Genomic DNA, 24,404 nt, shown 5'->3' on the forward strand with positions numbered 1-24,404 from the left:
TTTGGGGGTGACTGAAAATGTTCTACCATTGACTGCTGCGGTGATGGTTGCACAACTCTGTGAATATACTAAAAACCAGATTTGTACACCTACATGGGTGAATTGTACAGTATGTGAATTCCATCTCGATGAAGCTGTTTAAAGCAAAGAATATGTTTGCAATCACAGGAGGTCTTTCTAGTCTCAGCCAAATGGCTTAACCCACAGGCTGGCGGGTGAGGGAGGGGATGTGAAGGCAGGGTAAGCTTGCTCACCTGGTGGGGTATTTCCACAGGGGGCTTTTGCTGGGAACCTTAGGTTTCCCTCATCGCTGGAATGGAGCCTTCAAGGACCCCCAGCCCGCAGACACAGAAGTCACCAAAACACAAGACACGAAACACAGGAACCAAAATGATCACTCCCACGCCTGTCCCTTGCAATTGCGCTTCACACTTTTATTGTTAATTTTCTTTACATGTCCTCTTCTGCAATCCAAACCCACGCTCGGAGCCCTTCACTGACCAGGAAACACAGCTTTTTAACCCCCCCCCCCCCCATTTTCATGATGAGAACATTCGTGACAGTTTTCCTGACAGTCTGAGTGCTGGAGGCTGACCAGCACGTTCACACGTGCAAAACACGAGTGTTCCCCAGGCCTCACAACGTTTTGCAGAACTCGCCGCTGGCTGAAGGTGACTTTCCAAGCTTGGGGTTCGTGGACCTCCCTCGCTGCTGAAAGGAAAAACACCCTCAAGAACTGAGAGGCTGGGGTGAGGTTCACGAGTGTCAACATTGAGGGGACAAAAATCGTCTTGTTAGGATAAGGAACAGCCACAGATTTTCATGCTTGTGAGGGTTAATTTTAGGAGCGGGCCAAAGGATTCCAGTTTGTGAGAATTTAAAACAAACCACGGTTTGCAGCTGGGTGGGAAAGAGGAAAACTGTGACGTAGGGCAACGGTTAGCGTTTTTCTGCCCATGTGAGGCTCTCGCGAGACCTTCCTCCTGGACCGGTAACAAATCGCACACTGCAGCCAGTCGACCGATTCATTAAATAACACAAGTTATAAAACTTTAAAAATGGGGCATTTACAGTCAGGGACATAAATACATGCTTTTTAAAAGTGTCTACGTACATATTTACAGAGTTGCAAGATCAACCATAGTAGCCCTGAAAAAAAGTCCCTTTTTTTTTTTTTTTTTTTTTTTGCATGACCACTCGTGAGTTCTCTGAAGAGTTCCCTCCTTCCGCTTTGGGTTTGATGTATCACCATCCAAAATGGGGCTGAGAAGACAGCGCCAAAGTGGTCTCAGGCATCCTTGTCTGAGAGTCTGCCCCAAAGGCACAAAACCCAAGACCCTCACTGAACTGGGTCCAAACTCCTAGCTCAGCTCACCCGTTTCTCCGAGACATGGACTGTTCCATCAGAGATGGAGCCAGCTCCATCGTTCCCTGGCAGGCGATGGATGGCCTCTGGAAATCTCTTTTTTTTCCCCCCTAGGCTTTTTAATCCTCCAGCTTATTTTTCATTTCCCAATTTCTGTTTGTTTGTTTCCCTTTTCAGCCAATTGGAGAAGCTCAGACCCTAGAGGCGTCGGTGGTCCCACCAAGGGAGGCAAAAAAGCGCACACGGGAGAGCTCCCCGCACCGCCCTCACAGCATCCTGTCCCCTGCCTCTCCCACGGGAGGAGCCAATCTATAAACGGAGATGAGGACTTTCTCCTGGACGCACAGGGCCTGACTGATGAGAATGACAAATCTGGAAACGACTCGAGAGCCAGCGGCTCAGATTACGCAGGCAAAGAAGGAAGTCTTCCAAGTGCAAAGGGCCAAGGGGGATGATCAGCAAGGCTCCGAAGTGTCTACACACTACGGATTCCCAGAGACACTGGGGGCGCGGGGAGGCAGGGGCGGGGCTGGCTGGAAGGGGAACTTGGCCTCTTCCTGAAGGCCTTCCCCGGACGGACGGGGCCGGAGCTGACCCCTGGGCCAGACGCAAGTCCCCGCCGTGGCAAAAGACAACCGGAGAAGCAAAAAGCAGGATCAAGGAGCTCTTGGAAAATTGCATAGTAGGAGGGGCCCCAACCCAACAGGAAGGCTGAGCTGCAGAACACGGGCCAGGGGCTGCACCCAGGTGTCATCCACGGCGTGCCATCAGCCGCCTTCCTGCCTCCCTGGGGTTCGGGACCCTCATCTGAAGACCACGGGTGCGCGCGCCCGTGCACGCGCGCGCGCGCACACACACACACGCGCGCACACACACGCACTCACTCTCTCTTGCAGGCTCATGGATCTGGAATAGGTCGGTACTCCCTGGAGGCCAGAAGGCCAGTCCCTTTGGCTTCACTGATCCCAGGTCACTTCAGGTGCTGAGGAGAAAAACAAAAGGAAAATAATAATGACGGCTACATATTCAGGGCCTACCCTGGGCCCTTCAACCATGATCCCTCTACTTAATTTTTCTAGTTAAACTATTTTTGTAAGTATACCACACGTACGGAAGAGTACGGCTTGATGAACTGTTAGTGAACACACCTGTGTAACCAACACCCGGATGGAGAAACAATTCGACTAATTGTCAGCCCCACCCAGGCCCCCTTCTAGGATGCCCACCAACCCTCACCGCGCCCCCCTGCCGGGATAAACACTCTTCCAAACCTCTATCACCATAGATGGATCTTACCCAGTTTTTGACTTAAATAAATGGAATCAGTCAAGATATATCCTTTTGTGTCTGGCTTCTTCTGCATAATGTGTTTGTGAGATGCACCCATTTCGAGCATGGGGCTGCAGTTCTTTCCGTTTCTCTGTTACAGGATTCTAGTGCAGGGTCAGGCCACTTTCATCTGCCTAGTCCCCTGCCCCTGCACAACTGGGTAGTTTCTAGTTTGGGGCCCTCATGAGTAATGCTGCTAGAATGTTCTTATGTATGTCTAGAAGACGCATACCGTGCCCACGTGTACGTATTTATGCCGAGTGGAAACTCCAGGCAGTAGGCTGTGCGTCTATAACATATGAACACGTGGTGCACACGTGTATGCATTTCTGCTGAGTGTGCCCCTAGCACTGTAACCGTTGGGCCCTGGGGAATGCATAGGTGCAGCTTCAGTAGATACTGCCAGACAGTTTTCCAAAGTTAATTACACTCTCGCTTCATTTCATGCTAATACTCAAAATGACCCTTGTGGCAGGTGACACAGACCCCCATCTCAAATGGAAGAGACAGAGGCCCAGAGAGGAGAAGTAACTTTTACAAGGTCAGGCTGACCAGCAGTAGAGGTGGGACTTGAACCCAGGTCAAGCCCCCTCCAGAGCCTGTGTGTGCTCTCTGTCCCGAGGGAGTGGCTTAGCTCACATGCTTCCTCCAAGGAAACCCCGGTCACAGTAGCTGGCACACAGCCAGGCACATGAGTGACTGTTTAATGACATTTGCTGCACTGGGTCGAATATGAGCCTGGAATTGCGCTGGGCCAAGTTCAGGGGCTCAGTTCTCTCACCCAGTGGACCTGGTCATCATTACTATCACTACTACCACGAACATCTGCTATTACTATCACTACTACTACTACTACTGTCTACTATTATTACTACTACAACTACTACTAATATAATAATTCAGTGAGAATAACAATAATAGCAGAGCTGATCTATGGAAGAGTTATGCAATACTACATAGCAGGCACTTTCCTAAGTGCTTCTCATGTACAGTAAGTCCCCTACATACAAACGAGTTCCGTTCCAAGAGCAAGTTCGTAAGTCCGGTTTGTTCACAAGTCCACCAAAGTTAGCCTAGGTACCCAATTAACACAATCGGCTACACCGTACTGTACTGTAATGGGTTGATAATACTTGTCACACAAATAATACATAAAAAACAAACACACACACAAAAGACATTTTTATTCTCACAGGACAGTACCTTGAAAAGTACAGTAGTACAGCACAACAGCTGGCGTTACAGGGGCTGGCATCGAGTGCACAGGCAAGAGTCACTGACTGGAGGACGGAGGGGAGGGGGGCAATGGTAGAGCTGAAGTCTCGTCAGCAATAGGCGTACGACTGTACTCTACCCAGTACTGTACAGCAAAGTACGCAAAAGCACAGCCACTCGTAGAGGATGCACGCACGTGACAGTGTACGCCAGACACGTGAACTAACTTATGTGATTGGACATGCGAACGCACGTTCCCATCTTTGAAAGTTCGTAACTTGAAGGTTCGCACGTAGGGGACTTAGTGTACTAACCGACGCAACCTTGACAGTATTCCCATGAGAGATGTACAATCATCCCTCGCTATCCACAGGGGGACTGGTTTCAGGACCCCATGTATACCCAAATCCACAGATGCTCAAGTCCTTTATATAAAATGGTATAGTATGGTATTATTATTATTATTATTAACCCACTTTACAGGCGGACGAATTGAAACACAGAGAAGTGAAGTACCTGCCAGGATTACTGGAGCTGGAATTCAACTCTAGAAAGTGTGCTCTTAACCACCACACGGTCAGTTCCAACCCCCAAGACCTCTTGATGGGGCTGGAAAGAGCTGCTTGCAGCGGAGCAGGGTGCCTTTGAGAGAGGGAGCCTCGAGCCAAGCCTGGTGGAGGCCTGCAGGTGCCCCGCCCATCTAAGCAGCAGCAGGAGAACAGCGTAGAGACAGGGGCCAGCGGGGAGCGCTCTGCATTCCCCTGGTTTGGTGTGGCTAGTATATGTGAGTTTCCTGTGGGTCACGGGGTGAGATCCAAAAAGGAAGCCATCTTGCCAGGCCCCCACCCGAGAGGCCGCCCTCCAGGAAGGAGACCCCAGCGGCAGGCGCTGTGGCTGCACCACCGGGACTGGAGCTGAGGGGAGGCTGGCAGAGGCTGAGCAGAGGGGAGCTCTCCTATCTCGGAGACCCTCCACACACCCCACTCCTGTGACCCTGTGTGAGGGCCAGCACTGGGAAGTCTGCCCCACGGCCGGCCAGTCTTAGCCAGAGGAGCAGTGACAGCCAAGAGGAGGAGAATGGCAGCGGCCAGACAAGTGAGAGGTGCCAGTCCCTGCCCCGGACCTCCCCTCCCAGACCCTAGGGCAGAAGTCCAGCTGGCCCCTTAGGATGGGAAAGAGACAGAGGCAACATAGGATATGTGCAATGGGAGTTTCAGGCTGGACCAGGCAACGTGGCACTTTGTTATACCTAAAAGTGAACAGAGCGTTCTGGGCTTTGCCTGAGACATCATGAGAGCACAGAAAAGGGAGGCAGTGGAAGGCAGGTGCTGGAGAAAAGCCAAGCTCCTCTGTGTTGGTCCCTCCCTTGGGTCAGACTGTCCAGTAAGCTGGCCACAGAGCCTCTACCCCGGCAAGGGCAGCAGGATGAACGGCAGTCCTGGGTGCTTTGAGGATGTCATCCTTTCCTCAGAACAAACCCCAGAGCATGCACAGTGGGCAGAGACTGCTTAAAATCCATCCTCCCTCTGGGCATCAAAAAGCTGATCCCAGGGCTGTCACTTGCCGCTCTGTGTCTCAGTTTCCTTCTCTGTAAAGTGAGGGTATCCGCCTACACATCCCTTCCGGTGCTAAAATCCTTTGCCGTGGCATCTCAAAACATCATTTTGGAACTGTGTTCAACGGTGCTGTGGACTGAATTGTGTTCCCCACCACAACTGTACTCTAACCCCCAAAATGATAGCGTTTGGAGATGGGGCCTTTGGGAAGTGATTGGGCTTAAATGAGGTCATGTGGGTGGGGCCCTCATGATGGGATTAGTGCCCTTATAAGAAATGACACCAGAGCCTCCTCCCTTTGCCATGTGAGGACACAGCTAGAAGGCAGCATCTGCAAGCCAGAAAGAGAGCTCTCACCAGAACCCCACAATGCTGGCACCCCGATCTTGGCCTTCCAGTCTCCAGAACCATAAGAAGTAAATGTCTGTTGCTTAAACCCCCCAGTCTGTGGTATTTTACTGTGGCAGCCCAAGCAGACTAAGATAAATAGTATAAGGTGTTTAAAAAAAAAAAAAAGAAAAAAGTCATTTTTTAAAATAATAAGTAGCACATACTTATTATACATACAAATTTAAAAATTAGGGAAAAAGTTAAATAAGATTTTAAGGAGCAATTTTCAGTCACTTTGAAAGTAGAGTGTTGAGTTCTGAACGTTCACTTGTTGGTGAGTGAACAGAAGCTGTGAGCTGCAGATACAAACGAAATTGGGCCTCTATTCATCTGAGCACCCAGCATGGGAAGCTGAGCACATTTGAAACGAAGGGAAAAGAATTCATCTAGGGTCGAGCACGGGCCCCAGGGGAGGGCCTGAATCTGCGAGGCTTGCTTACGGCTGAGAGTGCAGTGGCCCACAGAAACACCCCGGTCTGGGCAGGAATCAGTCCAGCTGCACCCACCTCTCCCTCAGGCTGCAAAGAACACCTGCTCTGATCTGGAAGCCACACCCTGCCAGCCCATCAGCATGCAAGTCCACGCAGCTGCCAAAAGGATGATCCCAGGACACGCACGGGACCCAGAGTGGGGAACTGCACATCCTGGCTCTGCCTGCCGCTCTCCAGAAGACGCTAGCCAAGCCTCCTCTCCGGGGCCCAATTCTTCCAGCTGTAAAGTGGGAGGGGGGATGGTCTCCTGGGCCGTCCAGTCCTGAGGACTGCAGCATCCATGGCAACCTCGCTCCACTGCACTCCAGACTTGGGCTTACCTCCCCTCGCAGGAGCTGGTGCCCAAGAGGTGGGCTCAGTGCCAGCTGCACAGCACAGACTCTCTAGGGAAAGTGGGTTTTATTTCCACTCCCCTCCTGAACGAACCCCTAGAGAAATAAGGGCAATCCCAGAAACTCCACCTGCTGTGGGAGAGAGGAGTGAGCGAGCCATCAAGGAGAGGAGAGGCAGGAGGGAGGAAGGCACAGCACAAAAGACCACAGAGCTTCGGAACTCAGCCCATCTTGCCTTAAACAGCTGCGTTCTCCTTCCAAGTGACCTTGGCCGTGTTAAGCAGGCATCCATCCCCGAATGTGAGTGTGTCCCAGAGCCACGGGGCCACCTGATAATGCAGATTCTCAGGCCCTGCTCACCTGCACGCTCATTTAGTGAAATGGAGCAGGATCCTGGGGTCTGTATTTTTAACCGGTGCCCCAATCATGCTTGAGATGCTGGTCTCGGGGACACAAGGAAAAAAGACATGCCATGTCACCAGCAGGGAAACCCAAGCCTGCTCAAGGTCACTGGCAAAGCCCGGCCCTCCAAGAGGAAAAGTCCAGCATCCATGAATGAATTCAGGTTTCACCATCAGAAAATCTGGAAGGAGACTTCTAGTTCAACATAAATCTAAGTTTTTATACTTTATGAATTAGTATTACTTCCACTTTCAAATACACTGTGGGAATAGGGACTCCATAACCTTTTCTGCTCTTAAAGCCACTGAAGGTCTCAATTAAGTGCTGAGTATTATTATCACTATTATTATTACAATAACGATCGCTAATACTTAGACTTACTCGGTGCTTATCTGTGCCAAGCACTGTTCTAAGTGCTTTCATATGTTTGACACTTGTAATTCTCACAATCCTATGAAGTAGATACTACTGTCATTCCCATTTCATAGATGGGAAAACTGAGACCCAGAGAGACACAGAAACTTACTGAGGTCCCCCAGCCTGTAAGGGACAGAGCTTGGATTTGAACCAGATGGTCCAGGGTCCACACTCTCAGCCACTATGTACCCTCCCTGCAGGAAGGCCCCCTGCCCCACCCAGCACACCCCCTTCTCTCCTGCCCAGCCCACCCCCAAATCCAAGCCCTGCCTCTCGGCCCCCAGAGCCACCGGAGGCTGCTCCACCCTCCGCGTACCTGTCAAGGAGCAGGCGAAGCATCTACTCTTTGAAGAGGGATCCCTGGAAGTGGGCTGCGGCTGTGGCCTTGACATTCCTACACTGCCTGGTGATGTACGGGGCAGCTGGCGGAGGACATCGAGATGCCAGGCGGAGACTGTAGCTGTGCGGGGAGAGGAATAACACACAGCATCACCAGGAGCCCAGCCCGGTGGGTGCCCAGACAGCGCCTGGGAGGTCTCGTGCTGGCATCGTCTCTCCAGGCACCTTGAAGACAATGGGACTCGAGCTTTAACAACCGAAGTGAGCGCCACCATCCGCCCACCCGCTTCCCTCCACTCGGAGGCGATGGGCCGGCAGAAGCGTCCACAAGCGGGGTTCTGAGACACTGCACCGGGCAGGCCCAGCCTGAGGACCCCCACCGGATGCGCAGGCGAGCCAGGAATGGACCCTGCTGTGCAGACGGCAGTTTCACCGTTTCCCTGCCTGCCTCCCGGGGCACTAAGCTCCCTGCAAACGTATCTGGGGAGGTTCTGGTACCAAGTTACCACCATTGCCTACAGAAGGAAGAGGAGGTAGGTCCGGGTCCCCTCCAGGCTGGAACTCTGCACCTGGCGCCTGTTCCGGCCTCACTGTGCGGAGAACTTTTGTGTCAGGGATCTCGGAGCGGGTATAAACCTGGATCCCTTGACCTGGTTTGGCCCTATTTGCTACTACAGCCCATTAAACTGGATTTCTTTTTCAGGAAAGCATTAAATTTTTTTTAAAGATAGACAACCCAGACCATGATTCCTCCCCTTCCTGCATCCAGCTAAGTCGTACTCACCTTCCAGATCCTAGCTGGAATATCACCTCCTCCAGGAAGACCTCCTTCTCTAACTCCTGGATGAGGTACCCCTCCTGTGGGCTCCCACGGCCCCCCACGCTTGCCCACCACGGCCCCCGTTAAACTGAATCACAATCACAGAATCGTGCATATGCCTCCCTCAGGAGCTGTGCGATCTCAAGGTCGGGGCCCCTGTCTTGTTCGCTGCTGCATCCCCGGCTTAGCATCACAAAAATAAATATTTGTGGAATAAGAACAGCACATGTGGTGCCCAGAACTGTGCTACATATTTTACGTATATCAACTATCTTACTCTTCCTACAGGATGGGTTCTCTGTTGGTCCTAATTTACAGACGGGGAAACAGAGGCAGAGAGTGGTCAAGTAACTTGTCCCGGGTCCCAAGTCTGCCTCTCTAGGCAGAAGAATGGAAGCGAGGTGGGCAGGAAAGCAGGCAGCGCAACCCCTTCTGGGAAGCTCACCCGCTCCAGGGAGGGGGCAAGAACTGGGGATGGGCTCCGTCTCAAAGCTGAAACATCAGGGTTTCAATGAGCGGTTCTCAACCAGGGCATGGATTTGGCAATATCTGGAGACATCTGGGGTTGTCACATCTGAGGGGAGGGACGCCGCTACCCGGCCTCTGGCGGACAGGGCCTGGGATGCTACTAGACATCTTAAAATGCACAGGACGCCCCCAAGATGATGGATCTGCCCGGATGTTAACAGTGCCACAGCTGTCACACGTACCTCTCACACGCACCTAGGAGAATAGACGAACGTATACACAGAACAACAAAGAAGGTGCCAGAGGGAAGATTTCTGTTCTCTCCACAGATGAGATCCCCTCTGAGGTCCTGGCTCTCAGTCATGGCTCAGGACCGCCCCTGCTTGAACTCCTCCCCGACACTGTGCGATCAGTCCTGAGCGAGATTCAAGGCGGAAAACTGAGACCCAAGGCTCGGCGGCAAGCTTGTGCCCCGGACGGACCAGAAGAACCACGGGGTGGCCTGCAAGGGGCACCTCAGGGTGAGCGTGACGACGACCCCTCGGCCAGCCCACCCAACGCTGGGAGGGGACAGTCAGCTGCCAGGCTGCCTGGAAGCACGGGCGACCTGCACGCCTTGGCCGGCTGAGGCATAAGGGACAGTCCTGGCGCGTGGCAGCTCCCCCTACACTGTCCCCCTCTCTGGGGCAACGTCTCCAGCAGGATGTAGCAGCTCTGGGGACGCACGGGCTGGCATCCTCAGTTTCCAGTTCATTCCTCTCACCGACGTCACACATCTAATAAACATTCAAAAGACTAATCAATCAAACAAAGACAACACCGTGGACCTCCCAGCCCTCTCCAGCTGCCAGACATCTCTGCTCCCCTCTGCTCCGTTCCACCCTCCGGCTCCTGTGGCCGCACAGCCGTCGCTACTCGGGAGCAGGCTTTCTCCCCAGTCTTAGTCGTCTGCCTGGGTAGAGCGCTAAAGGTCAGGGGCCAGGCCCCCGAAGGCAGGTGCCTCTCGCCACCCCTCACACGCTGCCTGGCCCCACGGGGGACAACACAACAGCCGCTGTGATTCCCAAGTGCTCTGTCTGCTGTAATCTCCGGAGTCTACCAGCAGACCAGGAGGTAGGAGGAACCAGCGCTTTTATACCCATTTCACGGATGAGGAAACTGGGGCTCAGACAGATGGAGACTTTCCTGGGTGGGGGAGCAGAGCCCAGGTCTTTCAGCTCTATGGGCCACAATTCTGGAGGAGACCCCAAGTCACCACCTGGGTGTTTCCTTTAGGGACTGGGGTGGTGATGTCCAGCAGGACGTCCGGTCTCCTTCCTGATTGTGAAACCCTTTCTCTGTCGGCGGACTTTGAGAGCCCAGCAGCTGTCTGAGGCTGAGGGGTGAGATGCTAAGAAACCAGATATTCTCCGATCCTCAGCACAGTTACGCGTAACCCACAAGCACCTTGTGATTCTTGGTTCCCACTCACTGGCTGTGTGACCTTGGCAAGCCGTGGACCCTCTCTGAGCTACGGTTTCACCACCCACAAAACGGGAAGAGCAATTTTATTTCATAGCGCTGTTATGACGATCAAGTCCAACATCAGCTCGCATGGTGTTTTGATTGTGGCCGCTGTGGGGGCGGGCAGCAGCCATAACCCCCGAGGAGGCAGCACAGCCGTCGGAGACCTGAGCGCCAGTTCCCATCCTCAGACTCACTGGCTATGTGACCCCGGGAAGGTCCTCCCTGCCTCCCGGCCGCCAAACCTCAGCCTCCTCATCTGTAAAATGGAGACAATCCCTGCAGCCTGCTGATGCAGAGTGGGGCTAAGAAGAGCCCCGGGGGACCAGGATACGAGGGCCCTCTGCCTTCTGAGAAGAATTCGGCACAAGGGGGATATTTCTGGAGGCGTGAGGGCAGGGGCCACCAGCGCAGGGGACCCACCAGGGCCCTGCCGGCTCCGTCCACCTTCCTCCCTCTCTTCTGCCGCCGGGTCTGGTCTCCTGCAAGGCCCCCTCCCCACCCCACCCCCGCGGGCTCCCCTCCCACCTGTTCCCCTTCCCTAAGGTACAGCGGGGTGTGACATGTCCCTGCTGAAACTCAACCCCAGGCTCCTGGTGGGGACCGAGCTCTTCCACACACAGCCCGGCCCCGCCGACCTCCCAGCCCTCTCGCTCCTTCAGCTCCTGTCTCCCCGGCTCCGCAGGGCTTCCTTCGGCACATGCACGTGGAGCCCTCCTCCCCGTGGCCTCCAGCCCCGGCTACTAGAGTCTGCTGGGGAGGCCCGGGCTGCTGCCGGACCCTTGACGTCAGAACCTCTGGGGTGGCGTCAGGCATGAACATCTTTCAGCTCCGCAGCGGTTCCAACGTGGGACCGGGGCTGGGAACCAGTGCTCTGCAGATGCCCCCGGGCCCGCGCCACTGACCTCTCGGCACACACCCCCGCCCCCTCCACGGGCGGTTCCACGGTACCTACGTGATTGCACAGTGCATGTGAGGCCAAGGAACCGAGCTGGGTCTGCTCGTCACAGCAGCCTCAACACCTAATTTTGAAGGCGTGGACAGCAAAGCCCCAAAATGTAATGAATGAAGAGGTGAGTGATCCTAGACTCCAGACATCCCGCTGCACAGGCTTCTCTGTCACGCAAATCTGCGCCCATTCGGTGCAGGGGCCAGAACGCGGGCTGAGCGGGCCCCCTCGAGCATCCTTCCTCACAGCCTGGTAAAATGGGTAACACTCATGGTTCTGAATCCAAGGCATCGAGAAAGGGCTGGACAGTCACTTCTTCACGGTCAGCAACGCTCCATAGTCTGAAGGCACTGAAAGGCAGGGCTGTTCCATTCCTGACCCTTGCGGGTGTCATTTATGTTTCCTCCGGTCCATTCCTGCGGATCCTGCCCTGAAGGCCCCCCACCATCGTCACGGGGCGCCCCCTCCCTCCTCCAAGTTCTTGCTCAAGGGCCTCCTTCTCAGCAAGCCTCCCTCCCAGCTGCCCTACTTGAAACTGCAAACACCCTGCCCTGAAACTCCAGCCTCTAGTCCATTTTTCTGTCTTTCTTGTATCTACTGCACCAACACACTCCGTGTCTACCTGGCTGTTTGTTTTCTGGCTCCATTGGAGGTGTTCTGTCCCTGACGTCCCCTGCACCTAGACCCGTGGCTGGCACACAGTAGGGAGCCTTTCATTATCTGCTGGATGGATGGCGTGTCCACTACCTGCCAGGTGCTTTGCCGAGGAAGCTTTGGTGAATGACACTCACAGAGGTCGTTACCTTTCACAGTCTGCGTGTGACTCAGTGATTCTTAGAGGGAAACAACTCTCATTTTCAGATGCCAGTGCGAGGCCGAGACTGGGGCCTCGGGGTTCCCAGGCCCGCCATGTTCTCGCTCAGCCCCCAGTGGTTTCTGGTAAAGGAGGCACCCGATACACTGAACTACACATGACAAACAAAACTGAAGGAGCAGGAGGGAAGGCCAGGGTCGGGGAGAAGATGCGAAAAGGTGATGGGGAAGGTCCCAGCGTGGGTCCCGAGCAGAGAGAGTGACGCAAGGACCTGGTGAGGATCTCACAGGGTTGGTCTGTCTGCGAGGGGTGTCTGCACGAGCTAATGAGTCACAGGGGAACGAGGTCAGCACCTCGATGGGAGCTCGCCCTCACTGGGCTCTGGGGAGCTGGGGAGAAGGTGACGTCACGGATCAGGGCCCACACCTGGCCTCTCATCCCAGGGTCGTCTCGGGGGCAGGGGATGCTGGGGCCAGGGAGACGAAGTCGTAACAACAGAAACTAAGGAGTGCCTAATACAAATGAGCAAAGGCTGCCGATCACTGAATAGACCATTTAATGACACGAGAAGGCAATTCACAGAGAAATCCAAAGCGGAGGAATATGCAAAGGTGCCCGGCCGCCCTGACTGTCCAAGAAGAGCAGTTAACACAAGAGGCTGCTTTCACAGGGCAGACGGGGGACAGGTGCCGTATGGGCGTTACGCGCAGGTGAGGGAATGAGCAGGACGAGGACACCCCCGGTTCCCTGACACTTGGGCAGGCTGCGCCCACCTGCCCCCACCTCCGGAGAGCGTCTTCTCACTTGCCGGGAATGTCAGGGACGAAGAGGTGGCAGAGGGGAGGGTCTCACGGGCTGAGCCAGGCTATCCTGGGCAGCAAGGTGACACGACCCGATGCGGCCGCTGTGTTGGGCACGGATTGCAGGAGAGCAAAGAACGGAAGTGGGGAGACCGGGTCGTCAAGCAAGAGATGATGGAGGTGCAGGAGGTAGAGAAGTGGAATCAGGACACATTTTGGAACTGGGTGTCAGGGTTGGGGCAGGGCTGAGGCAGTCTAGATGGAGTCCAGGATGGGATAGTGTGTTTGACGGAGAAGGGGGCAGGAGAAGACTTCGTGGGGAGAACCGTTTTGCAAAGATTACATTTGAAACGTTCATTACACACCCAAGGGAGAAATCAAGAGGGCGGGTTAAATGAAACCGATGAATTTGGGACGGGTCAGTATTTTTTTGTTTTTTTTTTGTTTTTTTTGCGGTACGCGGGCCTCTCACCGTTGTGGCCTCTCCTGTTGCGGAGCACAGGCTCCGGACACGCAGGCTCAGCGGCCACGGCTCACGGGCCCAGCCGCTCCGCGGCACGTGGGATCTTCCCGGACCGGGGCACGAACCCGTGTCCCCTGCATCGGCAGGTGGATTCTCAACCACTGCGCCACCAGGGAAGCCCTGGGACGGGTCAGTATTTAGGGGGGCTGGACAGGCTCACCCAGGGGAGGGGAGACGGGGGCGGGTCCAGGCAATGAGGATGGAATGCAGAGGGGCAGGGGGTGACGTGAGAGTGGTGTCCACGGTGACACATATTTCAAGGAAGAGGGAGAATTAACAGTGTCCGACGCTGCCGATGCGTTCAGGAAGACAGAGAGAACCAGCCACGGTATTTAGCTGCCTGGAGGCTGCTGGTAACCTTAGTAACAGCAGCTTTCAGGACATGGTGGAGACAAATGCCTGAGAGAAGTGAGTTCAAGGGAGATGGGGAGGAGAGGAACTGCGGCAGGGGCTCAGAGAACCCCACCGAGGAGTTTTTAGGTCAAGGGGAGGGGCTGCCAGCTCTGGGATACACTCTCCAGGGCACGCGCTCCGGGGCTCCGGGGTCCCTCCCCAGCAGGCTCCCTGCCGGGCTGCCTGGGCCATTCTGAGCGGAGACCCTGCCTGCCTCCCCGCCTTCCACCTCTTCCCCTGAATGAGTCAGGAGGGGCCTCGTGGCAACCCCCAGAGCTGGTCAGGCCACATGGCCACCGCCGCGGCATCTTACGTAACTCTACAAATTCTGAAAGAGCAAATCATCTGAAGCTGGTGTCTGATGTTCAGCACTTTTGCAGGAGGCAAGGGAGGGGCAAAGGGCGTGCGAGCCGACGTCAAGGCGAGACAAGCTGAGATGATACTGACGCTCCCTGGAGGTGGGTGAAGCCCCAGGTGGGAGCTCGCGGGAGCCACCTCCTGCTTCCTGGCACCTGCCAGTGGCAGGAACGGGGGTCAGCATCCAAGCAGCCTCCACCTTCTGCTCCAGGGAGGCCCCCTGCACTCAAATGGGATTCCCAGGCTGGGAGTCGGGGTTGGGAGTAGTGATACAGCCGTGGGATGCAGGAACCCGAACTTCAGCCCTTGAACCACTGATAACGTGCTGTGTGGCCTCTGAAAAATGCCACCACCTCTCTGAGCCAGGGTAGTCTTGCTTGCAAAATGAGGATGTCAAAGGAGGAAAAAAAAGGTAATAGCATCATTTACATAGGTGCCTACTATACCCCGGGAGTTTACTGCAGGTGCTTCACTCCCGGAAGCGGGACGGTGATGACCTGCATCTCACAGAGGAGGAGACGGAGGCTCAGAGAGGTGAGGAGGCCCATGTCCACACTCTATCAGCCAATAGGGTGCGGCCAAGATCTGAATCCAAGACCACCTGACACCAAAGCCTGGGCCCCCTCCCAGACACAGTCCCTGTGGCGACGGGGAGCAAAAAGTTCTTTTCAATATTCCAAAAAGCCCGACAGGGTGACCGTCTGCCCGCAGAACAGTCACACAAGCCACCCACGAAGCCAGGAAGCAGTTCTGGGTGGAACCACATCAGCTCAGAGGAGCCCTGGCAGGGGGTCTCAAACGCTGACGCTCACGGGCCTCCCCTGAAGACATGAAAACAATCCCTGCGCCTGCTCCAGTCCTCAGCCCTACAGATTCTGATTTAGCTGGTGTGGAGTCCAGGCACTGGGAATTTTAAAAGCCAACTTTGAGAGCCACTGGTCTGGACCCCACCTACTCAAAGTGTGGTCCGCGGACCAGCATCGGCAGTGCCTAGGGGCTCGTTAGCAATACAGCTACTCAGCCCCCACCTGACCTCCTGAGTCAGAATCTGCATTTTAACAAGATCCCTGGAGAGGCACCCGTGCACTGAACTTGGGGGAGCGTGGGGCTGGGAGAAACCTTCAGCAGAGTCAGGTGCAGGCAGCGTGCTAGGTGGTGGCCTGGTTCTGACGTCTGGGGCAGGACCCCGTCCGTGCCTAGTGAAGTTTTATAGGGAAAGCCTTGGCAATGTGCGGGCTGAGGGGAGGGAAATGAAAGTGGTCCTTGAGGGACGGGGCAGAGGTTCGAAGCCACTGGCCTGGGCAGTAGCTGTGGTTCCTCAGCTAACGCATGAAGGGTCAGCATCGCGGGCCCTGGTAGCTTAGGTGGTTTTTCCATTTAATGGTCCCTTGACGTGAGACGGCTTTTACTGTGCCCTCTTATGGCTGAGGGGACAGCTGCACAGGGAGGTGAAGTAGCTCCTTTTAGGTCACAGAGAGGCGTGAATAGAAAGGAAAGGGAAAAAGGAAGAAAAGAAGGCAGGATTCACAGGGATCTGACCCCAGAGCTGTGAAGCCTGCTCCGCAGATAGTTTCCTTCCCTCTCATCAGCCCTGAGGGAGGCTCCTGGCTGGCCCCCACCCCGTGCATCCAAAAGACCAATCACATACCTTCCTCCTGGGGCTTTTACGCCAGGTTCTTAGGTCTTCATGAGTTCCCCAAACCTGTTTGGCTTGAACTCCAAACACCAAGCATGTGACAGCTCGTGACACAAGCCAGTCAACAGGAAGGCTGGCCTGGCCCGCGATGACCTTGGCCAAAGGAAGTTTCCCAGCAGGGAGATCCCAGCCGGGGCAGTTTCCAGCCCTGCCAGGACAAGCGAGGGGCAGGGGACCCCAGAGACCAAGCAAGCAGCCCTTCACTCTCGGACGAGGACAACGAACCAGGCTGAGGTGGTCACCTGCTCAAGGTCACACAGCAAGTTGTTCTTGGGAAGGAGTCGGGGGGACATGCCTGGTCACACTGCTTTTTGGAGGACACGGATGATGGAGAGGAAGGGCAGTGAGGGGCCCCCATGGACTTGGGCGAAAGCAACCCTGGGAGGCAGGTGCCCTTCTCAGCCCGGCCCAGGCGAGGGCGCTTCCAGCTCTGTCCCTGCCTCCACCTGCCTGCCTCCCGCCGGGGACTCGACCCTAGGGTCGAGCACAGGGTGACTCTATTCACTTCTCACCCACCTGCCCACCTGCCACCAGGCCTGGCACCCGGAGGTGCTCAGAGAAGGTTCCCTGAACAATAAGTGGCACACCAGGAGCAGGGCTCCCAATGCAGCCCAAGCCCAACTGTGCCCGGCTGTGTCTCTCCAAGACCAAATCATCCAAGGCAGCAGCTTCCTGTGAGGTTACTCTCACCACCAAGGCCCCACTCAAACCAGGGTCCCCAACAGACCCTCCCCACTCCACGTGGCGCAGTGGGTCACGGCTGGAGGACGTCACACCTGCAGGAGGAGTCACAGCCTGTGAGGTACAAACTGGGGGTGAGGAGTCCTGGCTGGAGGAAGGAGTGACCCCCTCGGGCAGACCCCGCTCTGGCCCTGGCTGTGTCTCTGCCCCTCACCGCCCTTCTCCCTGGGAACCACTGGGTTCTAGCCCAGATGCTCGCTGGCCCTTCTCTTTTCCTCCAACTGAGCCGAAACGGTCTACTTTCTTCAAAAGGAAACTTCTAAGAACAGGGGGGAAGCCAAAAAGAAAAGAGAAACAAATACAAGCGTGACAAGACCGATGGATGCATAGAAAACAGATTCCAACTTGGGACAGAAAGGGACTGATGGGTCTCCCACGAAGTCCAGATGGGAAAGCTCTTTTAAATGACAAAATTCTATAAGGACACTGAGATTTAATTATTGCAAACACTCCATCTTTTAAAGTGGTCTTAGGCCAAAGAAGTTAAGCTCCAGGGACAAACCCCTGCACGGTTTGGAGTTGCTGGGACTGAGAGTCTCAGAAGCCCTATGAGGCATCTGCCCTGATCACAGGACTTCTAGAACTTGAGGTCTGGTGCCCCTCCAAAGGAGGCCAGCAAGAAGAGGTGGCTGCCTTGATGGAAAGCCTTGTGGGAGCTCAGGGGGCTCTTTGCTACCCAAGGCGTCTAGACCAGTCTGTCCTGGGAGGCCTGGGCGTGCCTGCCTGGCAGGGCATCCCAGACGCAGGGCTGGCACAGCTACACGAAAGACACACTTGCTACGCGCCTGAACCGGATGTGAGTTCAGCGGGTGACAAGGCTGACCAAAGGGCAGGGGCACCGGCGCCGTGGGCTGTGGGCCTGGAGGCCTCTTCCTCGAGGGTGCAGGGGATTGGATACAGAGGCTGCCCCTGCACCTTCTCCCCATCCCTGCCCCGAGATCCCCAAAGCCCTCACCCTGAATGCCAGCTGACCTCCAAACAGGTTGTCAGGTGGTCATGGCTGGGACAGTTCACCTTTTTTTTTTTTTTACAGAGCGGGAGACAGAGGCGGCCTGTAGATGCTAAATGACTTGGACCCGGGTCCGCCTGATTCCACCCTGCGCTGCCAGGGCCTCACCAGGATCCTGCAGCCCTTCAGGTTTGGAAACCGCTCACTTGCAGAGGCCTCTCAAACAGGTTCCCTCCCTGCAGGGGACAGACGCTGCCCAGCCAGACACTCCTGGGGAACCCTCTGACTCACGGCCAGGCGGTGGCAGGCGTGGAATGAAACCCCTCCTAATTTTCCTTCCTTGTTACCAGCATCTCCCAAAGCAGGTTTGGTGGAAGGTTTGCCCAGATGTTGCATGGGTCGTCCTCGTTACCAGGCCCATCACAGCAGCTAGCGTTTCCGTGCTGACTGCATGTGGAGCACGGTGCCCACTGCCTGACGTGGAATAACAAACGGAGTCTCCACAAGACCTCTACGAGATGGGTACCGCTGCAGCTGACGCGTGAGGAACAAAGGCACAGAGAGGTTCGGCAGCTTGTGCAACAACACACAGCTGGCGAGAAGCCGAGAGAGGAGGGAAGCCAGAGCCATTGATTTACTCCAGAGCACGGGCTCACGCGGCGAGACACGCCCCTGCAGGACCCCCGAGAGTTTCATGTGCCCACAGGCAGTGTAAATTCCCACGAAGAGGACACAGGCTGTCATTTACCCCATTTATCGGATAATTGTGCCCTGACCGACTGCTCTGTGCCAGGTACCGTGGGGCACAGTGGAGTGCCGGGCAGACGTGATCTCTGAAGACACGATGACAATTCTGCAAGGGGATGGCGTGGGCTACGCTGAGCCTCGGGGGGTGCCCTTTAAGCATGCAGAAGTTTTTGTTATTTTAGTTTAGTCTTTTTGCACAGAAAATTTCTAAGATCAGCCGTATGAAGCAACGTGTCTTGAATCTGATTTGGCACTTTCTTTGGGAGCCAGATTTCTGCACACGTAGTACACGTGGCGTCATGTGCCGACAGGGAGAGGTGTCCTCCGGCCTATTAAGGTGAGTCAGCCCTTCCTGTCCACATGCTAAACAAGACCAGGCATTCCCGTGATTATCAGTACTGATCCATCAAGCACCTGTTACACACCTGACCCCGTGCTAGGCACTGGGGATACAGCAGTAAAGCAAACAGATCTGGTCTCTAGAACACTGGGGCGTGTGTTCTAGAAGGGGAAGGTAGTTACTTGCATAATACATCAATAAATACAAAGTTACAAAGTGTGATTAGCAGGAAGGAAGAAAAAGAGGCTACCAGAGCTCAGAACAAGGGACTTGGCGGCAGAAACACCGTGTAAACAGTGTGTGTGTGTGTGTGTGTGTTCGTGTTCTGTGGAACATATGGAACACATTTTGGGATTGGCTTCACTTTACCATGGTGTCCTTTGCTTTACTTCGTTTGGGGGTGGGAGGGACGGGAAGGAAAAGAAAGCAGAGAACGTGTAACTTACTTTACCCCCAGAAAGAAAAGAGACGGGATTTCCAGAAGGGGTCGTTTCTGTCTCTGAAGGCCACTCCTCGGGGATGGAGAGGGCATTGTTACCACCTACCCTCAGCCCCAAATCTCTCCCGCCCTCTTTGTTGTGCCTGAGTCTCAAGGCAAGTTATACACAAGGGGATTTGGGGAGTTTGCAAATGGGAACAGGACTGGGGTAAGAGTGCATCGAGTCTCTTCCTCAGGCCTTTTTCTGAACCGTGAACAACAGATCCGGTTACACGGGGTCTCTTACTCGTTACAGGAAGCTGGTCTGAGAGTTTGTGAGCAGCTGAGGACCAGCCTTGCGTTCCCATGGGGTCTCCTTGGCTTTTGCTGCAGATGGTTTTTTCAGGTGGCAACAGCCCACCACCTGGAGGAGTGGGAGCAAAGTCGGGGACGGCTGTGGTGTGTCTACCTGGATAAGTCAAGGGGGCCATTTCCAGCAGCGCTGCAGGCCCCCAAACATTCTATGATGGTGAAGAGGAAAGCTACTGAGAAGTGCAAAGCACAGACTGCCTACTCAAGTCCAGGGGAGGAGCCTTCAGCCCACGAAGGTCCCCTCCATCCGACGTCACCGCTGTCCCATTCACACCTCAGCCCGGGGCACTGCCAAGGCTCTTCCAAAATCTCTCCAGCCTCTCACACGAGAGCTCCCCCGGCCTCAATTCCTGGGCTGCTTCTCTTTAGCTGCACTCACTACCTTGGGGAGGCCAACCTCGTGGTTTTCGGTGTCACGCGCACTCCGCGGACCCCCAAATTTACATTTCCACCTGGGTCCCTTCTTCGGAAACTCAAACCTGTGTATTCAACTACCCTCCCCATGAGTGTCTAATGGCAGCCCAAGCTTAACACACCCCCAAACTGAATTTCCAGCACACACGTACCCCACAAACTGGCTCCATCACCTCATCACTGAATGGCAACTCCATCCATCTGGGTGAGGAGGCAGAAACATGTCATCATCCTTGATTTCTCTCTTTCATCCAATCCGCAGCGAATCTTGGGGCTCTACCCTCAGCAGACATCCAGAAGTCCACGCCACTCACCAACACCACCGCTACATTCCAGTCCAACTACCATCATTTCTCACCTGGGTTACTGTGTTCACCTCCCAGTCTGTATTTCTATTCTTGGGCCCGTTCAGCCTACTCTTAACACATCAGCCAGAGTGATTCTTTTAAAAGGCAAGTCATACCATATTATTCCACCCCCTCAAAATCCTGCAATGAATCACACTCACTCAGGATAAAAGCAAAGTCTTCCCAAGGGCTGCAAGAGCCAATATGGATTGGCCCCTCGTTACCTCCCTGACCTCATCTCCTAGTCCTCTCCCCAGCCTGGCTCCCCTGAGCACATCAGGGATGCGTCCACCTCAGGACCTTTGCACTTGCCATTCCCTCTAAGTGTTTTCATCCCGTGTCCACAGGGTTGCTTCCCCTCTCCCTCCCCCACCACCCCCGTTTCTCTCCCTCTCTCTCTCTCTCTCTCTCTCTCTCTCTCTCTCTCTCTCTCTCTCTCTCTATATATATATATATATATATATATATATATATATATATATATAGTCCCTTGAAAGTCAGGCTACATTTACATGGTAGCCCCCATTTTCACGTTCGTAGTCTCTACTCCCCCTTCCCTGTTTTACATCTCTCCACAGCATTCACCATCTGACATGCTATATAGTTACTTGCTTGTTCATTGTCAGTCTCCCCCTCTAGGATGTGAGTTCCGTGAGGGTGGGGAACTGTGTTGGTTTTGCTCGCTGCTACATCCTCCCGGAACAGTGCCTGGCCCGTGACAGCAGGCGCTGGTCCCACGGTGAGTGTATGGGTGAATAAATGAATGAAGGAGGGGTCAAGATCTACAGTCTTTCTTGACTAAATCACACCCAGAATGCATCATCTAGTTATTGTTTTCCACTTACTGTTTCAAGTGGGGCAAGAACTGAAGAAATTTTTAAGAGCGATGTAAATGCAAAATGTTTCTATGTCTTTAAGTGAATTTTTCATTGTTTCTCACCCCCACCTAACCGGACAGCAGTTTTTAAGCAAATTACTATGAGCCTTTCTACGCATTCAACTAGTTCTTCATAAACAACTCTGTTCATGTTTCATCAGTTTGGATATTTAATTAACTCATACACATACAATAATAAATACTGGCATATTTGTTGTTTATCATAAACATGGTTACGTTATTATTAAACGTTATTAAAAGTGTCATAAACAGGTTTGGGAACAAATACAACTAACTGACTTTTGGCTGCATTTAACTTGACTGCGGGGCACCGAAGGGCACGGGTATTTCCTGTGTCACTGGGGGAGTGAGGGGCGTCCATGAACATGGCAGGTTGGTTCGACAAAAATCAACTGAGCCTCGACTGTACTTCATTTTATCCACAGTTGGTATTCTAACAACAGTTCAGAAAGATTTCTGGTACCACCCCACCCTCCCAGGCCCTGTCCTCTGCAAAATGCTCTCACGCCAATTATTCCTTAGGCCATGGTGAACACGCGGACTTGATGGTTGGGTGAATGTGTAAACGGGAGACCTCTGTGTTTGCTTCGTCAAATGCTTGTGTGCGGCCCTTTGACTCCGTCGGCTGGATCCCATTACGCAGCAGCTCTGACTCATGGGCGCGATGGAGAAACCGCCCAGGTGAGTGAGATGTGCCATGAGTCCAGTTTGGGCAACAGCCTTGCTCGGCACAGCCCAGTCAAGTGCGTGTGGCATCGTGAAATCAATCAGCGTTTAGGCTCCAAGAGGGAGGCGTTCCTCATTTTGAGCAAAAAATAAGAACACACGGAAGGGAAGCCATCCACGGCCATGTATTTGGGAGGCTCTACGAGAGAGGACTCCTTAGTAGATGTCAGGAAGTAAAGCTGGAGACACAGGGAGGATGACCCTATTTTCAGAGCCAAAAACTGGGGGAAAGGATTTAAAAATGTGAAGGAGTATTTGGATTGTCCTACCTCACGAAGTTCAGGATGCTCGGTTATAATCGCAGACAGGCTGTGCGTGCACCGGTGTAGACTGGAGCAGGGGGCGGGAGGTGTGGAGATATATATAATTTCACCAACACCTTTGGTTAACGAACGAGCTGTAGCGCACAATTCCCTTCTGGTCTCTGTCGGTTTACTGACGGGCTTTCACTACCGTGCCCCCAGGCCACAATCCTTTAAGACCAACTGTAATTAACTATCCACCAAATAACAGAGTCCTTTCTTTCAACCTGATTTTAATTGATCATTTACTTATCCAAGGGATGCTCTCTATTCAGCTGCTAACAATTAATTGCCCCCAAAATACACATTTTAAGCCCTGAAGTCATAAGGTGGGATCAGATCAGAGGTCACTGAAGTGGAGTGGTAGCTTTGGCTCCATTATTCCTGGAGGTTTCTTCCTTTGCTTTTATTCCACAGATACTAAGTACCTACTGTGTGCCGGGTACTGCAGTAGGTGCTGGGGTAGAGTGAACGCACACCAGCCGGGCACTGTGCAATACCAGGCTTGTCCTAGTGAATGACCTAAGGTCATATACTCCCCTCAAAAAGATACACAAAGAGCAACAATGGACAAGGCGGGGAACCCTCAAGTCTACCTTGGCTCTGACACTCAGAAGTGACCCTAACTCTCGAGCGACCCTGGCTCATCTGTCACAGCATGGTCATATACAAGCGAAGTGTTCTGAGAATTGAAAAATGTTATGAATATATGAAAGAGACCGTTAATAAGCAAAGGGAAATAATTTAAAATGAAGACCGGAAGCAAATAAAAATGATGGTATGTGGTGACACCATGTCACTTTTCTTCCCCCCCCTTGTAAGAACCGTAAGGGAACTCTGAAGTCTGGGTAAGGCTCATTGGAGAAGCTGATAAAAATGAAGATTTCACAGAGCCACTCCCAGAGGTGATGGTTTAGTAGGTCTGAAATTCTTAAGAAGCCTCCCAGGTGGTTTTTCGATGCAGGTGGTCCACGAACATCCTGGTGAGATCATCCAAACTAGGGTCCCTGCACACACCTGGGAACACAGGCAGGAAATGCACTTCCTCAGCCTGAAATTAACAATACCTACTAGACCAGCAAACCACTCTCTCGCCCCTCTAAGCACCTGCCCAACAGGATTCAGAACATCACCTTAATACAACACCTGCTGCTGGCTGGCACCAATGGGCTGTATCTGTAAGTTTTTAGTTTTAAGGACATAAAAACGTATCGGAGTCTACATGTCGATTATAGTATCTGACACCAATTTATTTAGGTGCATTAAGAGTTGGCTCCTGGGCTTCCCTGGTGGCGCTGTGGTTGGGAGTCCGCCTGCGATGCAGGGGACACGGGTTCGTGCCCCGGTCCGGGAAGATCCCACGTGCCGCGGAGCGGCTGGGCCCGTGAGCCATGGCCGCTGAGCCTGCGCGTCCGGAGCCTGTGCTCCGCAACGGGAGAGGCCACAACAGTGAGAGGCCCGCGTACCGCAAAAAAAAAAAAAAAAAAAAAAAAAAGAGCTGGCTCCTGTGTGAAGGCAAAGTTAACACAGACTTCTTCTCACCAGACTCCCTCGTAAAATTCATTCAAAGGGGCCTAAACGTGAATGAAGAGGACAGGGGGATAAAACACCTATAAGCTATGCATTGGCTATAAGAGAAATTCTAAAAAACTTCTGGAGGAATACTGTGAACGAAAAAGGAAAATCCAAGCCACGATCAGGTCCAGCAGCCTGGGAGGCAAGTACTGGGATGGAACCAACCTCCAGGCATATCCTTACAGATTTAACCACTTTCGAGCACTTGGCACCAGATAAAATATTTATCCCAAATACAGATTACAGGACAGAGGTTATCGGGGAAAGCGAAGCGGACTATTCTGTCTCAGAATTAAGGTGCTTCCCCGGGCGACAAACCTTTGCTGAGGAAGTAACTGTGTCCGTCATCACCCAAACTTTCCTTCCATTCTCTCCACATGTAGAACATGTGCTTTGGGAGCTTAAAAGCAAGCGA

The 24,404-nt window shown here is 53.6% G+C and overlaps 1 protein-coding gene across 11 annotated transcripts in view; it reads right to left on the minus strand.

Annotated features, from left to right (window-relative positions):
• Window positions 1–409: 409 nt before the first annotated feature.
• PRDM2 (PR/SET domain 2) overlaps window positions 410–24,404 on the minus strand; it is a 120,043-nt gene continuing 96,048 nt past the window's right edge. For 7 of the 11 annotated variants that reach the window (XM_067017083.1, XM_067017042.1, XM_067017068.1 and 4 more), the window contains 2 exons: window positions 7,815–7,958; window positions 410–2,348 (listed from right to left, as the gene is read on the minus strand). In XM_067017083.1, coding sequence (XP_066873184.1) covers window positions 2,323–2,348; window positions 7,815–7,958 — 170 coding nt within the window. In that variant the 3' untranslated portion in view covers window positions 410–2,322. The remainder of the gene's footprint in view (window positions 2,349–7,814; window positions 7,959–24,404) is intronic. The other 4 variants (XR_010837364.1, XR_010837369.1, XR_010837380.1 and 1 more) reach the window with 3 other exon arrangements.

The sequence above is a fragment of the Kogia breviceps genome, chromosome 1, assembly GCF_026419965.1.
Source record: "Kogia breviceps isolate mKogBre1 chromosome 1, mKogBre1 haplotype 1, whole genome shotgun sequence".
NCBI lineage: Eukaryota > Metazoa > Chordata > Mammalia > Artiodactyla > Physeteridae > Kogia > Kogia breviceps.